This window comes from Mauremys mutica, chromosome 13 (assembly GCF_020497125.1).
Source record: "Mauremys mutica isolate MM-2020 ecotype Southern chromosome 13, ASM2049712v1, whole genome shotgun sequence".
Taxonomy (NCBI): Eukaryota; Metazoa; Chordata; order Testudines; family Geoemydidae; genus Mauremys; species Mauremys mutica.
Window position 1 is genome coordinate 32,523,657 of NC_059084.1, and position 17,720 is coordinate 32,541,376.

Consider the following 17,720-nt stretch of genomic DNA (forward strand, 5'->3'; position numbering starts at 1 on the left):
AACTACAGGCAACTCCCACTTACGTGCCAGATAGTTGGCGACTCCCAAGAAATAACAAACATGCTTTGAGAACATGGGCCAACCTTCTCCTCCCACAAAAGCAGCATGTCAAAGGTGCCAGGAGACCAAGGAGAGAGCCCTACTAAGCACCTCCGGGGAAGGGCAGAGCCCAATTCCACAGGCAAAGGCTCGCAGCCATTTGTTCTAACTGCAGGTTCCTTTCATGGGAGCTGCCCCACTGGGGATCACAGACATTATGTCTTTGGCAGGTCTTCAGTAACAGGCGTTCCTCTGCAATGTGACATAGGAGACAATCAGCAGCAGTCAGGGAGGGTGTGGGGAGCACGTATATCTGAGAGCTAAGAGGGAGCAGCTGCCCAATGCTTTGTTATTACACTCTCTGCGGGCCAGGGCCAATGGCTCCCGTGCTAGACGTATACATGAGCTGAACAGCTGGGGAGAATGAGGTCACTTGGTCTTTTCTCTCCAACATGAATCCCAGAGGCACCGTTTGCTTTCAGAGCCCTGGCTGCCCCACCTGTTCCCTCTCACTCCTGAATTGTCCCTTATGAGGCAGCTTTGTTTGTAAGCAGAACTGACACCTACTTGCCCTTTGATACACTTGTTTCCCCACTCCAAAGGGACAGCTTCAGGGTGCCAGGCAGGGACACAGAGCAGCTGAGTTCAGAAAGGCACCAGACAGCCACAATCTTTGGTGCTTGCAACCTCAGACCTTTTCTGTAAAGCTACAGCCAGGGCAAAGCAGCCTACGGCCATCTGGCCTGGGAAGAACTGTCTAGCAATAGGGGAGAGGAAGCATTATGCTCTTTCATTAAGCCATTTTAAGTGTGTTTTAAAATCTATTGTTTGTTAGAAAACCACTCCCTTTTATAGGAGAAAAATCCGGGGGGAGGAGGGTGTCAAGTAAACAGCCCAATGCAAAGAGAGACAGACCAGAATTGAAGTGTGAACAGAAGCATCTTTAGTGGCTGTAAGAGCACAAGTCAGCTTCACAAATAGAGCAGCTCTAATGTTACAGATTCCGGCAGCGCTGAGATCACTGAAAGGACCAGAAAACAGCAGCCGGCAACACAACACTTCATATTTATAACTCACTCATGCTGTTTGTCAGGTTTCTGTAGTAGGAAGTAGTTAACAGAACATTAAAAATGTTGGTTACGTGGCACCCTCCCAAAAGGGCCCACAGAAATGATAGTAGAAGGGTCTGGTGTCTGTAATCCAGAAAGCAGATGAAACAGGAGCCTGGCATTCTGCTCCTGAGTCAGCGCCGGAAGGTCAGAGCAGCGCTTCTCATGTCAAACTAGAAAGAAAACAGAAATCAGGTTTAATAAACGGAGAGCAGGTAAGGGCAGCCGGCATCTCCAGCTGCGGCACATCAGTCTCTTCACTGACCAGCTTTCTGCCCTATAATTCCTGAGGGTTGTCGTAGAACGCAAAGTTACATAAATCGAGAGTAATAGAACCAGTGCACTGGACCAAACGAGAACTCTCAGCCAGATTCACCAGGCCAGCAAGAACATGGTACGTCTCCAGCATTCTCAGCCTTGCCTGGAGACCTGCATTGCCCCCAGAGAAAGTTCAAGCAGCCTCAGGTTTGCTCTGACTTATGCTCAGTTGCATCCATCCATTAAACCAGGAGCTGTGGAGCGGCAGCATGGAACTGTTTCACTCCATATCCCCAAGGACCATTCCTGTGGGCTAGCATAAAGGGGACCTTTCAACTGGAGCGGCATAGAGGAGTCACAATGGAAGCGAGGACCCAGCCACTAAACTGGGAGCACTCAGGCAGGGATGTGTCTATGTAGCTTGTCCACACACCGTGGCACATAAAGGAGGTACAACCATAATCATAAGGGCAGGTAAAGAGACTTGGTTCCTAGCCTTTGTAGATGTCCAGCTCATTTAGAAAATGTATTTTCATAGGGCCTTTCAGCTCAAAGGATTCCAAAACCCCTTATAAACATCATATACAAGGACCCCCATATAGCCACCACTGGGGAGGACCATGGTGCACCACACCCCCACTCAGGCCAGGACAAGGAACCACACACTTATAGCTAGGAAGTACATTGTTTAAAAGCCCTTTAAGGCAGCAGAAATACATCTGACCCATTGCTGGGCCCAAAGTGTTTTTTCAATTGGGAACTTTTGAGAAATCCCAGATCTTCAGCAGAGTCTCTATGATCACGTCGGTGAAGTCCCTGTCAGTCCTCAAACAGTGACAGGCCCAGTTAGTGAAAGTCGGGGCCAAGATATACAGCTGCATCCACACTGCAAAAACCTTTCACCAATGTCCCACAGTGGGTGCTCATCCACCAACAGTAGCAAGTGGTGACAATGGTGGTCATCATCACTAGCACGGCAGGAGGGTCACAGCTGTGTAAATGTGCTAAATTTAAACATGAAGAATTTTTAAACTATCAAAATTTTATTCATAAGAACATAAGAAGAACATAAGAATGGCCAGACTGGGTCAGACCAAAGGTCCATCTAGCCCAGTATCCTGTCTTCTGACAGTGGTCATTGCCAGGTGCCCCAGAGGGAATGAATGGTATAGGTAATCAGCAAGTGATCCATTCCCCGCCGCCCATTCCCAGCTTCTGGCAAACAGAGGCTAGGGACACCATCCTGGCTAATAGCCACTGATGGGCATATCCTCCATGAATTTATCTAGTTCTTTTTTGAACACTGTTATAGTCTTGGCTTGGTCAAACTTGGATAGTTTTGCAGATCTCACAGATCCAGAATTCCAGCCCAGTTTGAAGGAAACCAATTCAGTCATTTTAAAAGCTATGAATGTTTTATGTCACACATCACTGAGAAATGCACTATTTCCACGTGCATATATACAGGCTTAATGGAAAAACCTAGCACACATCTTCAGCACATTGTTTTCAAATGCTCAGAACTTCTGATTAATCAAAACCAAGGTTTTCCCTTGCAAACCAACCAAGCTGGTCCTTAAAGACTACACTATACCCAGGCCAAGGTTCAAGCTTCAGTCATTTTTGTTTTACTATGTCTAAAACAGTATGGTGAAATGCTTGTAGCAACTGAACGTCTCACTCACTGTTCTCAAAAACAGCTGAAGGGCTTTTTCTCAAAAATAAAATTAATCTTCAGGGGGAAACAAGCATGGAAAATTTCAGCCCATACACTTAATTTTCTAGAAGATGAGCACGTGAAAATTGAGGACAGAGCTTGGAAACTAATTATAGTGAGAATTAGTAGGTTCCCATTATAATATCATAGAGGTAATAAGAGCCCTAAGCATGCTTATGAAAGTGACTAGCAGAAAAAGCAGAAAATAGAGCTTGTATCTTTTTAATTTTTGATACAACTTAGAATCTAAAGAAAACCCAATGGAAAGAAACGAATCCTGGAAAACAAACCTTGGCTAGCTCGTCTTTGCAGGTTTTGAAGATGCATATGCACATCATGCGATGTCACCTACCTGTCAATCAAGGAATCTCTCATGCTGGTAGCAATGGCACTTGGCTGCGCTTCATTCAGTTTGAAGATGCTCTCGATCACCGATAGCTCTGTGCTGGTTGTGTCCAGCCCACAGAAGGCACACCAATCATTCACAACCATCCCTGCAGCAATAACCTCACTGCCACGATTTACTGTTCCAGTCTGGCAAAGACAAACAGGGAGAGAAAGGGGTCAGCACAAGACCACAGTGACAGCAAGAGAGACCGCTAATCAATTATACTTTATTGCATTGCTAGTCACCAGGGAAGGGCACCAGCCCAAACTATCCCGCAGACTCCTGTCACCACAATGCTTACAATGATTTGAGACCATCGTGTTTGAAAATGTTATCTCCTTGATAGTAAGAAACTGACCGGGACACATTTTTGGGCTGAAGCATGGTACTTTTTTCATGTGGGTTCCATCCATAAGCAGACCTATATGGGTAATGCTGGTTCAACTATTTGCATCTATATAACTGGACAACGTAATATTTGGTTATTTAAAATTCTGTTTAGGAGACAGTGGTGACAGAGAGAAGCTTTTCTTCTATGATGGATACTTCTGCTGAAAGGTGGACCAAGGTCCTGAGGAACAGGAGACAATGTACAGTCATTATTCCCCACATCCAGTCTCTTGCCCCTCTGATCAACTGCTCAACTTTAGATCAGCTCCTAATTCAGGTTTCTAACCTCTGGCTTAAATACTGCCCAGTGCTCCTGGGGCATGGAGGCTGGGCTGGGCAGCAGTGGGTTCCCCATGTAGTCCCAGAGCAGGAGCAGTCACTTCCCCTCTCAGCCCAACTGCTGCACACCAGAGATTTATGCTACAGAGACCTCTGATTCCAAAGCAATTAAAGCAACCACGGAACTAGAGAACTAACAATGCTAAGCTACAAATAAAACCAGACAGCTTCTGAAGGCAGCGCTGCAAACGTATTCTCTCTCTCTCTCTCTCTCTCTCTCGCTGGAAGAAAATACACTTTAGAAAAACTAAATTGAAGGCGTTAATAGGACAGCTGACCTCTCTTTAAAGAAAGAAAAGCAGAACAAGAGCAAAAGCTAAGTGGCATTTAAACCCAGAAGAGAAATTAACTGCACAGAAATCAAGCAGAACACAACAGATGGGAAACTAAACGCTACAGCTATGCTGAAAGTGACAAATCGGACTGGGGACCAGTTTGCCACCGCGTGGTTCAAAGGGAACACAATTCTACCACTGGAATTTTTAAAAGGCCAGTAAAGGCCAAATCACATCACTCCTTCCCCACACTCCAAGAAGATGACAACACAATACAGGACAGATCTCTCGTTAGCCATCAGAGTGCAACACCTTGTGAACAGGCAACGTGTCCTATGCAGCCCATTCAACTTCACTCCGGCAGCAAACCCAGAACAGCGTGGTACTACCTTCCAGGCCAGCTCCTCCCCGGAGTGCAATCAGCACAGGGTCACAGCAGTGTTCACACGGATAATGACGACATTTATTTTACTACTCCAACTTTGTTTGCCAGAGACTTTAGCACTGAAACATACACCTGCAGTTTAGAAGTTGGAGTGGGAAGTTTTGGCAGCTGGGGCATTTGGTACCCGGAAGACTTGAGCGGCTATTTGGGGGAGGAGGAAAGAGACACTACTGAGAGGGCACAGCTTCTTTTCACGTGGGCAGTGGTGAAACGAACGAGTCCACACTCTACAGCTGCCTGATAAAAGCTAGACGAGGCAGACAATGCAGCTGGGGGAAGGACACAACATGGAGGCTGGGAAGATCCAAACCTCTCCTTAGAAGACTCTGGGGTGGGAAGGGAGAGAGAAAGCACAAGTCTACAAATGCCTTACCACAAGTGGGACTTGCAGCAGTGAGGAGAGCTCATCCTGGTCTTCAGTTGAAGTCTTTGGGTGCACAAGTCCTCCCTGGTTACTAAAAGCACAGTAACTTCCTACCAGAACCTGGTCTGCAACCGTCTGTCTGAAAACTTCTACTTTGAGCACATCTGCCAAGATCTCTTCAGTCTCCTGTAAATACATAAAACGAGAAGCGTGTGTCCTGGGCACAAATGTTATCTCAGAACTCAGAATATTATGTGAAAACCCCATGTTAGCTGAGCTGGGAGCAGAGCTACACTTGGAAGAAAACTTGCTCAGGGTGTTTTGGAAGAATCTATTTTGACTTTCAAGAGCTCATATTTTCATTTTGTAAGTATATTAACTACACCTGCTTTTAGGTCCAACAACAAAAAACAATTAGCACTCCATCATTCTCCTCCTTGACCTGCCAGTTGACTTCAACACAGTCAACCATGCTCCTCCTCTTCAATCTTACCCTCCCGTCCATGGTTTGATCATTTTGGAAGTTGAAGCTAGACTGGAAATACAGTGTAATTTTTTAACGGTGAAAGTAATTAATCCTTGGAACAATTTACCCAAGGTGTGGTGATTCTTCATCACTGACAATGTTCAAATCAAGACCGGATGTTTTTCTAAAAAGACCTGCTCTAGGAATTATTTTGGGGAAGGTCTCTAGGTCACACTAGATGATCACAGTGGCTCCTTCTGGCCTTTGAATCTATGAATCTTCAACTATCATCTTTATGTTAAGATTCCTCACAGAGCCACTTCTCCACTCCAGATCTGTCATCTTCTATTCCATCTAGTACCTCAGCCGGTATCTCAGGTTTCCTAGTGAGTGTCCAGCTGTCAGCTTAAGCTCAATATGACCAAAACAGAGCTCTTAACCTTTCATCAAAAATCCTCCCCCTCCTTGTGGGTAACACCACCATCTTCACTATCACCTGGGCATCATCTTCAACATGGCCCTCTAGACTGACACATCCATGTGTCTGCATGTTGCCGCTTTTTCCTGCAAAAGTCCTAAGACCGCCGTTCTTCTCCAGCCATACAGCTAAAGCCCTTGTCTAGCCTCTCACCATCTCAATCACTACAACTTGCTCCACTCCAGCCTTGATAAATCCCTTCTCACCTCACTTACAGCCATTCAAAACATGGCTGCAAAGGTAAGCTCTCCTGGCGCCTCCTTTTGACTGTCACCCCTCTTTGCATCCCTTCACTTGCTCCCCCTGCTCCGTCACAGCAAACACAAACTATTTGCATTCACTTTCAAGGCCCTTCACAGCCTATCCCCACCCAAGCTAGCATCTCCAATATGAATATCGAGATGTTGACTCAACTCCATTCTGCCAATAATCCCAGTCTCTACCATCCACTTATTAAACTTTCAAACAAGCACCCCCTACTGTCACCTATGCTGCCCTACACATGGGAGAAACTTGTAAACAACCACAAAGCCATCTTCCTCTTTGTCCTCTTTCATGCTCCCTTTCTGCCGTGATGCCTCCAAAGCCTGAAGCTAGGCAGCAGGTGGCCTCAGACCACTGCGTATCATGCTGACCAATATGGTCTCGTTGTTTCCTTCTACCCTCAACCTCTTTGTTGTATTTGACTGTCTTTTGCCTTCTACTCAGATTAAAGCTCTTTGGGGCAGCAGGGACTGTCTCTGGTCTGTTTGTGCTACTGTAAAACAAGCAACAACAACAATTCAAGAGGTGAGATCACCAGCACAGAGAGAACCTTTTCCCTAGTCCAGGTGCTGAACGGAACATGTACTTGCTCAATGGGAACAGGTGGAAGAATTACACTGTCTCTTCTTTCAAGCATGGATACCAAATCCAATAGTTAGCACTAGTCTTTGGCAGCCCTCACTGACAAATCTGATTAGTAGTTGTCCAATTCCTAACCTTGTGTAAGCGGAGGGAGGGGAACATCGGTTGTGCAACAACCTAGCAAGGAAAGACACTCCGACACCAGAACACAGAACAAATATTGCCTCCACCAATACTCTGCACTGGTACATCATCTGTTATCCAAGGATCTCAAAGCATTTTTCAAGTTAGAGCATTAGATTCTTCATTTACTGTTAGTTCTTCGGGGCAGGAAGCCATGTCCTCATATGCGTTTGTACAGCCCCAAGCACAATCCTGACTGGTCTGCTGAATGATTAAGACACCTGTGGGGTATTATCGCCTGAGGAATACAGAAAGCTAAATGACTAGCCCAACATCACACAGAGAGTCTGAGGCAGAGCTAAGAACAGAATCAAGTCTCCTGACTTGCAGCACTAGGCTTCAGCCACAAGTTCATCCCAGAACAAGTGTATTACAGAGAACACACTTTTCTGGGCTGTTTGTTAATCAGCTTTTTGTGGACAGACTGGAAGATGCCCAGCAGCATACAAAACAAGGAGCTATTCCTTCAAGGTGCGGCCCCCTCCACAAGGGGCTCCTATGGCTCTGCACTTCACTTCTCCTGGACACCTTCACCTAGGGACACAGGTCCCACTGGAGACCCTGCTGGACCCCTACATTACCCTGGGGAGGAAAAATATGAAACTGGCCTAAGGAGAGAAACAGGCTAAGTGAGGCAGTGAAGGAGACAAATGGCCCCAGGAAGGAATTTGATAGACCGAGAACCAAATCAGTTTGCAGTAATGAACTTGTTTAATGAGAACACAAGTGTTGGCAGACCATGCTCCCAGGCAGGGTGGAAATTCACTTGGCAGGAACCAACCAACATAATACTGGCTGCACTCCGCTAGCAAGGAAACACAATTCAGGTTCTAGCATCTTTTCCTCAGTTCCAGCTGCTAAAACTCTCTAATCATCTCCCATTTCAATTTCACAACCTTCCTCTGTCTGAACTTCCTGGCACCCAAACTGTGCCCCCAATGCAATCAAAACGCTGCCTCCAGTGATCTGCCCTGCTGAATCTCGCCATATTACCCCCTCCTTGTAGCTCTCATTTGACTGCCCTGTTCTCAATTGCATCACGTTCTCCTATTTGTTTCAAAGCCATGTACAGCTCTGCTCCTGCCTATGCCTGTAACTTAATCTCTTACCCTGCCCCCTCAACCACACCATGACAGCCTTTGTGCTTCTGGGTCCCTGACTTCCATTTCTCTGCTTTCCTCCATGCTGTACACCAGGATACAAGCTCACCACCCCTTCCCTCACTCAAATCCCCCTAAAATCCAACTCATCCACATTGTCTACAGTGCATCCAGAGAAAAAAATCAGTTGCAGTTTAGCCATCCAGATGCACACATGCCTCAAGTGAGTAACCACCTGATACTGTCATCACGGCTCTCCTCCATTCTATTACCTCTCCATTAGTCCCAGTACAGGCAGTCCTCGACTTTACGACATTCGACTTATGAAGCTTCTGAACTGACACCCTGATACAATTTATGACAACTGGTTTCGACTTCATGATGCTCGGTCCCACTGTGGAGTTGTAACTGTGGAGTTACAATTTACGACAATGTTCAGGAACCAATTGTGTGGTAAGTCCGAGGACTGCCTGTATGTTGAACACTAGATTGTAAACTCTTCAGGACAGAGCTTGTCTTTTTATCTGCCCTATAAATAAGGATTAGTGAAAGGGAGAATGACTGGCACTCGAAGCTGAATCTTGAGGCAGGCTTTTAGAGCAGAAGTCAACTCTGCCATTCCTCTGCCGAGAAGAATGAAAGGCTAGATAAAGCAGGTTCCCCTGCTGTAAAACGCTATTAGCATGCAGCCTTGTTTTACTCGGCATGAACTGGAAATGCTCATAGCGATCCCCAATAACTATGAAATCTAGCTCTAGGGTGGGGTTCGCTTTAAAGGTCTGCACTTGTAAAAGAACAAAAGCCATTTACCCGGTCAAGGTCTGGATGGACAAGTGCTACATAGTCATTGCATGTGGTGACATTGCCCAAAGCTGAGAGCCGCTCCTCCACCCTTTGGATTCGGACTGAGTCTGGCAGGCTGTTGCGGATGTGCTGAAGCTCCTGGTCTGTTGTACTGCTTGGGACCAACAGTCCATGCCGGTTCCCTAAAAGAAAAAAGGAGCTCTGCTTCAGACCAAGTCAAAGGTGTTCACCTGCTGGGCTTGTCCACTTCCTAGAATTCAAACAACCTGGCCTCAGGGCTCCTCAGGCTCACCCAGCACCTCCCCCAACATACAGCATGACTGAGGCAAAGTTCCCATCAAAAAACAAGCCAGCACCCAGGGGTTAGAGTCAGAAAAAACAGTTACCTACCTTTCGTAACTGCTATTCTTCAAGATGTGCTGCTCACGTCCGTCCCAAGTAGGTGTACGCGCACCGCTTACAGAGTCATCAGAAAGTTTTCCCTTAGAGCGGTATCTGTCGGGTCGGCTGTGGAGCCCCCTGGAGTGGCACCTTCATGGCGGTGTATATAGGTCCCTGCCGACCCGCTGCCTCTTTAGTCCCTTCTTACCGAATACTCCGACAGAGGGGAGGTGGGTGGGGCTTGGAATGGATGTGAGCAACACATCTTGAAGAACAACCATTACAAAAGGTAGGTAACCGTTTTTTCTTCTTCGAGTGTTTGCTCATGTCAACTCCAAGTAGGTGACTCCCAAGCAGTCCCCAGGAGGAAGGGTCAGAGTTCAGAGTTACAGACCGTAGCACAGCATTGTCTCTAGCCTTCAGGAGGAATACTAGGTGCAGCCACATTTGCCTTGTAAAACACGGTATAAGGGGACTCGGATGTCTGGGCCTTGAGCTCAGACACCCTACTGGCTGACATTATAGCCACTAGGAACACCACCTTCCAAGAAAGTAAAGTAGAGAGCTCATTGCTAGGGGCTCGAAGGGAGGACCCATCACCCTTGAGAGCACCAGGTTAAGATCTCATAAGGGAAATTGGCTGCCATACCTGAGGGTACAGCCTGTCCAGCCCCTTGAGGAAGCAGCCAACCACGGGGTTAGCAAATACTCAGTGGCTCAGCTGAGCTGGGATGGAAAGCTGAAATCGCAGCCAGGTGCACCTTGATTGACGACACTGCCAGACCCTGCTGTTTTAGGTAAAGTAAATAGTCCAGGATGAAGGGAATCAAGGCCTGCAATGAAGGAGTGCTCTTCTGAAGATACCAAATAGAAAATTTCTTCCACTTGGATAAGTGGCCTGACTGGAGGGCTTCCTACTGCCACGGAGGACCTCCCTAACCAAGTCAGAGCACGCAAGCTCTAATGAGTTCAGCCATGGAGTTTCGATGATGTGAGGTGGAGCGATTCCAGGTTGGGGTGCTGGAGGCAGCTGTGGTCCTGCGTGATCCAGTCCGGAACCATGGGCAGGGCTAAGTGTGTGTCCACTGACAGGTCTAGCAGTGTGGTGAACCAGTGCTGATGGGGCCACACTGGTGCTATCAAGACTAATGACACTTTCTCCTGTCAGACCTTGAGGAAGACCTTGTGGATGAGCGGGAACGGTGGGAATGCGTACAGCAGGCACCCCTTTCATGAGAGGAGAAAGGCGTCTGCGAGCAAGCCTGGGCTGTGATCCAGGAAGGAGCAGAATTGCTGACACTTCCTGTTGCGAACAGGTCTATTTGGAAAATGTTGATCGTGACGTCCAGGCGGACAGACCACTCATGGCCGCGAAAAAACCTGCTGAGGTATCGGCCAGTTCGTTCTGAGAGCCCGGAAGGTACGATGTCTCCAAGTGTATCGAGTGTGCGATGCAGATGTCCCACAGCCTGAGGGCTTCCTGACACAGGGGAGAGGAGCGAGCACCACCCTGTCTGTTTATATAGAACATCGCTGTAGCATTGTCTGTCAACACTGATACACATCTACCCTGTAGATGGGTTTGAAATGTCTGGCAAGTGAGGCGCACCGCACGCAGCTCCCTGACATTGACATGCAGCGAAAGTTCTGCCTGGGACCACAGACCTTGAGTACTGAGTCTTTCTACGTGTGCTCCCCATCCCATCGCTGACCCATCTGTGACTAGTGAAAGCGAGGGCTGAGGTCTGGAGAAGGGTCTGGCTGCGCAGACTGTCTGTGGATTGAGCCACCAACGGAGGGACTTGAGGACCTGAGTGATTGTGACCAGTTTGTCTAGGTGGTCTCGTTTCAGCCTGTACACTCAAGCTAGCCACGCCTGAAGGGGACGGAGCTGCAGCCTGACATGCTGTGCCACATACGTGCAAGTCACCATGTTCCCATGCAGTTTTAGGCAATTTCTAGCCATCGTGGTTGGGAACCTTTTGAGATCCTCTATGATGGCGCTCATGGCGAGGAACCGGGATTCCGGAAGAAAGGCCCGGGCCTGAGTGGAGTTCAAGAGGGCATTGATGAACTCTATCCTTTGAGCGGCCCTTGATTAGCCAGTCATCTACGTATGGGAATACCTGCACCTGCTGCTTCCATAGGAAGGCTGCCATGACCGCCATGCACTTGGTGAACAACCAAGGGGTCGCCAAGAGGCCAAAGGGAAGGACCGTGAACTGATAGTGAATGTTGTTGACCATGAATCATAGAAACCATCTGGGGACACTTGAAAGTACACATCCTCCAAGTCAAGGGCGGCATACCAGTCCCCCAGATCCAGGGAGGGAATGATGGAAGCCAGAGAGACCATGAGGAACTTAACAGATTCATGAATCTGTTTAGGTTTCACAGGTCTAAAATAGGTCTGAGCCCACCCTTGGCCTTGGGGACTAGGAAATATCAAGAGTAGAACCCCCTACCCCTGAACTCCAGAGGGACCTCCTCTACCGCCCCAAGTTGTAGGAGCATTTGCACCTCCTGCACTAGAAGTTTCTTGTGAGAAGGGTCCCTGAGGAGGGACAGGGATGGTGGGTGGGAAGGCGGGAGAGAACAGAATTGGAGAGAATATCCCAATTCTACCATGCTCAAGACTCATCGGTCTGAAGTTATTTGAGACCAGGCATGGTAGAAATGGAACAGACGATTCACAAAAAGAGGGGAAGGATCTGGAATTTGAATTGGTGCACCATCCTCAGGCGCAACTTCAAAAGTTCGGTTTTGAGGCCCGGGGAGGACTGAGATGGGTGTCTCCTGTTACTCCTGCCCTGTTTCCTATTATAGTCCTACCTGTGAGGAGCAGAGCAGAAGCACAGGGCGGGCTGAGATTTGAACAGCTTCCTTGGGGGGGCCGGCATGTGAATCCCCAGGGATTTAAGGATTGCCCACAAGTCCTTAAGGCTATGGAGCCTAGCGTCTGTCTGCTCTGAAGAGAGTCCTGAACAGTCAAAAGGTAGGTCCTGGATAGTGTTCTGGGCCTCATGCTGGAACACCGAGACCTGAAGCCAGCAGCTGTGTCTCATGGTTATGGCAGTAGCCATCGTGCAAGTGGCCAAACCTGCCGAGTCCAAGGCGACCTGTAGGAAGGTCCTTGCAACCACTGGACCCTAAGTCCAAGTGAGCTGACCCAGGCCAGCTGCGGGTTTATCATTGTGCAGATGAACCCTTGGTGGTTGTTGCTTCTTTATGAGGGAGAAAGTCCCTGAGAGGAATGATTTGAGATTTGTTTTTTTAAGATATTCTTTTGCCTTTTAATTTTTTTTTTTTTAAAAAACCACAGCCTTGGCCATCAGGAATATCCTGGTTTTACTGGCTTTGGGGTCTCAGGCCTCGTTAATAATATAGAGCGTGTAGATAGAACCTTTAACAAAGGTGTCCTTTCCCCAAAATGTTAACTAGGTGTTATTAAGAACAGTTTTAAAACAGTCTGATTAAAATTCACTTTCCCTTCTTGGCCTGTTAATTCAGGATTTCACAAGTCCCCCAGTGACTGCAGTCTCAGAGAGCAAACAAGACCTGAATTTCTAACACAAGCCGGGGGGGGGAAAGAAGAGGAGGAGGAAGGAAGGATTCCTTTAAAAAAACCCTACCAAGCAAAGTGAAAAGGGCAGAAGCCTCAGTTTTTTCCCCTTTAATCAGAAATGAAATCCCCCTTGCAGATGCTAGACTGCTAATAATCTAACTGGCGTTCCCGACTATGCTCATTTCATTACTCTAATGCGGCACCGCTATAATAATCAAGATCTGTCAAAAGCTTCTCCTGACAAACTGATAAAGGACAAAACATTCTCCTTCCTCTCACCGGAACGGATCGTAAAAACAAGAGCCGTGTCCTGCTGCATCCCTGGCTACATGCTAGTGAAAGGAAGAATGTTGCCTTTGCAATACGTATTTGTAATGGCTAGATGCTGAACCATTAATGCCCATCAAAACAGGGTATTCCCTGCAGATTTATCAGCAAGAGAAACTTACACATGACACCCAACTCCCCATCCCCACAAGTAGAGGCGTGTGAAACATGCTGTAGAGGAGTGGCTATGGGTAGGTCCATACTTACCGCGCGGGTCGACGCGGTGAGTTCAACTTCTCGGAGTTCGAACTATCGCGTCTAATCAAGACGCGATAGTTCGAACTCCCCACGCGCTCCGGTCGACTCCGGAACTCCACCACCGCGAACGGCGGTGGCGGAGTCGACCTTGGAGCCGCGGAGTTCAACCCCGCCGCGTCTGGATGGGTAAGTCAGTCGAACTAAGGTAGTTCGACTTCAGCTACGCTATTCGCGTAGCTGAAGTCGCGTACCTTAGTTTGACACCCCCCCCCCCACCGTACTGTAGACAGGCTTAAGTGATTTCCCCCACCACCGCAACAGAAGCCAAACCCTATGACATTTTTTATTTTGGAAATAAGTCTTCCCAGTTCCACTCCTCTGCCCCACCCTCAGGACTGGCTCCACTCAACAACCTCTAAAAAGAAGTCCCTTCAGGTCCACGAGGCTATATCTGCAGCCCTCCTACTATCCCCTATTTGTCACAGCTGGAACCTCAAACTCTAACCTCTGTTCACTATGGGAACGGGTGGCTCCTAGGCAGATCCAGTTACAGAACGTCTTGACTCAGAGGATTCCTTATACTGCAGAATGAGTCTAGAATCTTGTGAAAAGACATGTTCCAGCCCAATCCCCATTAAGAGCACACCACAAAGGTATCAGCTCAAAGGACATGACTTACCAACACACATTCTCCCAATGATCCGACAGCCAGCGATGGAAGCATGAACAACAGGGATGGTCTCAGAAAGCTCCCCCTCAAAGATACTGCAATAAGAAAGACAGTGAAATGATGCTGCAAAGCAAAGAACGACATATACAGAGAATCCCATTCAATCCAGAGGGACTCATACCCCAGGGAAATTAGGTCAAGATACCTGAGCAGGAGATCTGATTTTCCTGACCTGTTTTATAAAGGTGAGTATCTCCATTTTACAGATGGGGAGACTGAGAAGCAGAGAAGTTCACTGACTTGCACAAAGCTTTACAGCAGGTTAATGGCAGAGTCAGCAATAGAACTCAGGCTTCCTGAGCCCCAGTGCAGTGTGCCCTGTCCACTAGACCCACACGATTTTCCCAATTAAAATGAATTAATTTCCTGTTAAAGTGAGGACTAGAATTCTTTGAATGTGTCAGCAACGCAGTAAATAAAGAACAGGCTGATTGTCAAAAGCTGTTTGAAGTCCAAATAAATTCAAAGTCCCTCATGGGAAGCTAGTAAGGAAACTAAAGTACTGTGGGGTGAGAGGTGAAGTACAGTCATGGGTTAGAAAACAAAGAATGACACCTCTAGGGTGGGTACTAGGACACCCGCTGTTTAATTTATCTATTAATTATCTGGATAAAGGGGAGAACAGTGAGGTGGCTAAAACTACATGCAACACCATTATCTGAGGCTACGGCCTTGTCTACACTACAGTTTTGTCAGCAACATAAGTTACACTGCCATAAGCGCACATGTGCACAGCACTATGTATGTGGAAGAGCTTCTCACACAGACAGAGCTTCTGCCGCTCATGGAGGTGGTTTTATTATGCTGATGGGAGAGCTCTCTCCCGTCTGCAGAGAGCAGGGCCAACTTTTTGGCCTGAGGGCCACATCGGGGTTCCAAAACTGTATGAAGGGCCGGGTAGGGAAGGTTGTGCCTCCCCAAACAGCCTGGCCCCCACCCCCATCCACCCCGACTGCCCCCCTCAGAACCCCCACCCCATCCAACCCCCCCCCGCTCCTTGTCCCTTGACTGCCCCCTCCTGGGACCCCCCACCCCAACCACTGCCCTGGGACCCCCCTCCTATCCAACCCCCCCTGCTCCCTGTCCCCTGACTGCACCAACCCCTATCCACACCCCTACCCCCTGACAGGCCCCCCCGGTACTTCCACGCCTATCCAACCACCCTCTGCCCCTTATCAAACCCCCCGCTCTCTGCCCCCATACCATGCTCCTCAGAGTGTCAAGACTGGCAGCCACGCTGCCCGGCTGGAGCCAGCCACATTGCCACGCAGTCTAGAGCACTGGGGCAGGCCGGTGGCTCCCCCAGCCACGCTGCCTGGCAGGAGCTTGCAGCCACGCCACCCAGAGTGGCAAGCTGAGCCTGTGGGTGAGGGGGGACAGCAAGGGAGGGGCCAGGGGCTAGCCTCCCCAGCCGGGAGCTCAAGAGCCAGGCAGGAAGGCCCTGCGGGCCAGATGTGGTCACAGGCCGTAGTTTTCCCACTCTGGCATAGAGCATCTTCACCAGATGCACTGCATGGGCACAGCTGTACTACTGCAGCGCTGTACCTGTAGACATGCCCTAGGTTAATCAAGGCTGAAGAGGACAGTGAGGAACTTCAGAGGGACAAAATCAATCTAGGTGAATGGGCAACATGAGGGCAAATGAAATTCAGTATTGACAAACACAAGATAATGCAGGCTGGAGGGACCGGCCTGAACTACTCATACATCTTACTGGTAAGTTAAATGTAACAGCCAAGAAAAAGCCCTGGGTATCCAGGTGGGCAGCTCAACTGAAACCTCTGCTCACCACCACCAGTGGTCAAAAGCAAACAAGAAGCTAGGAAACAAAAGGAATGGAGAATACTAGAAATGCAATGCTGTTACATAAGCCAGTGGTTCTCAACCAGGGGTAGGCATACCTCTGGGGGTATATGGGGTCTTCCAGGGGTATATCAACTCATCTAGATATTTGCCTAGTTTTACAACAGGCTACGTAAAAAGCACTGCACAGTCAGTACACATTAAAATTTCATACGGACAATGACTTGTTTATATTGTTCTATATGCAGAAATGTAAGTACAATATTTATATTCCAGCTGATTTATTTTATAATTATATGGGGAAAAGGAGAAAGTAAGCAATTTTTCAATAACAATGTGCTGTGACACTTGAATTTCTATGTCTGATTTTGTAAGCAAGTAGTTTTTAAGTGAGGTGAAACTTGGGGTACGCAAAACTAATCCGCCTCCTGAAAGGAGTACAGTAGCCTGGAAAGGTTGAGAGTCACTGATATAAGCCAATGGCCCTGTCCTGGCCTGACACATATATTTCTAATCACCTTTCTAAGGAGATGCAGCAGGACTATCGGAGACGGAGCTGCGTAAGGAGACAGTCTAGATCCCAGCTCTCTTTACAACCCTCCACGGATTAGAAAACACCAGCCTCTTCTTCCAAGAGCATCTAGACTGCAAGGGGGGCGGGGGGAGGCTGGACCCAGCCCCAGGGCCGGGGAGGCAGGCAGGGGGGCAGCCCTGGGCGGGGGGGTGAGGAGGGAGGAAGGGGGGAAGCCGAGCCCCACGGCCGGGGAGGGAGGAGGAGGCGGCCCAGGGCTGGGGGGGGGGGGGGAGGCCCAGGCCCCAGGAGAGAAGGCGGAGGCCGAGTCCCGCGGCCGGGGAGGGAGGTGGGGAGGCCCAGGCCCCAGGGGGGAGGGGACCGAGCCCCGCGGGCGGGGAGGCGGAGGCCCAGGCCCCAGAGGGGAGGGGACCGAGCCCCGCGGGCGGGGAGGCGGAGGCCCAGGCCCCAGAGGGGAGGGGACCGAGCCCCGCGGGCGGGGAGGCGGAGGCCCAGGCCCCAGAGGGGAGGGGACCGAGCCCCGCGGGCGGGGAGGCGGAGGCCCAGGCCCCAGAGGGGAGGGGACCGAGCCCCGCGGGCGGGGAGGCCCAGGCCCAGGCCCCAGAGGGGAGGGGACCGAGCCCCGCGGCCGGGGAGGCGGAGGCCCAGGCCCCAGAGGGGAGGGGACCGAGCCCCGCGGGCGGGGAGGCCCAGGCCCAGGCCCCAGGAGGGAGGCGAAGGCCGAGGCCCCAGGGGGAGGGAGCGGGGGCGGCCGGCCGCGCGCGCGGACCTGTAGAAGTTCTCCGAGCCGCCGATGGCCACCAGGCAGTAGCGGTTGGTGAGCTTGGCGAAGCAGCCGATCTCGTGGTTGTTCTCGAAGCTGGCGCGAACCGCCATGGCAGGAGCGCGGCACACGCGTGAGCTCCCCCCGCCGCGTCACCCGCACCGCCGCCTCGCGCGCCGCCACTTCCGGGACAGGCCGCCGGTAACCACCGGAAGCGCGC

General features: G+C 49.6%; 1 protein-coding gene across 1 annotated transcript; it reads right to left on the minus strand.

Moving 5' to 3' along the window:
* Window positions 1–959: 959 nt before the first annotated feature.
* Window positions 960–17,720, minus strand: EIF6 (eukaryotic translation initiation factor 6). Its single transcript, XM_044985284.1, has 6 exons — window positions 17,507–17,720; window positions 14,352–14,437; window positions 9,208–9,383; window positions 5,334–5,510; window positions 3,476–3,657; window positions 960–1,321 (listed from the first exon to the last, which is right to left on the minus strand). Exons 1-6 carry the CDS (start codon window positions 17,611–17,613, stop codon window positions 1,312–1,314), a joined length of 738 nt encoding a protein of 245 aa, XP_044841219.1. The 5' UTR covers window positions 17,614–17,720; the 3' UTR covers window positions 960–1,311.

Coding starts and splice junctions, on each gene's coding strand:
- EIF6 (XM_044985284.1), bottom strand. CDS start 17,613: ATGGCGGTTCGCGCCAGCTTCGAGAACAACCACGAGATCGGCTGCTTC. Junction 9,384..14,351: donor CATTGGGAGAATGTGTGTTG/GTAAGTCATGTC, acceptor TTTTTCTTTTAG/GGAACCGGCATGGACTGTTG. Junction 5,511..9,207: donor TCCATCCAGACCTTGACCGG/GTAAATGGCTTT, acceptor ATGTATTTACAG/GAGACTGAAGAGATCTTGGC.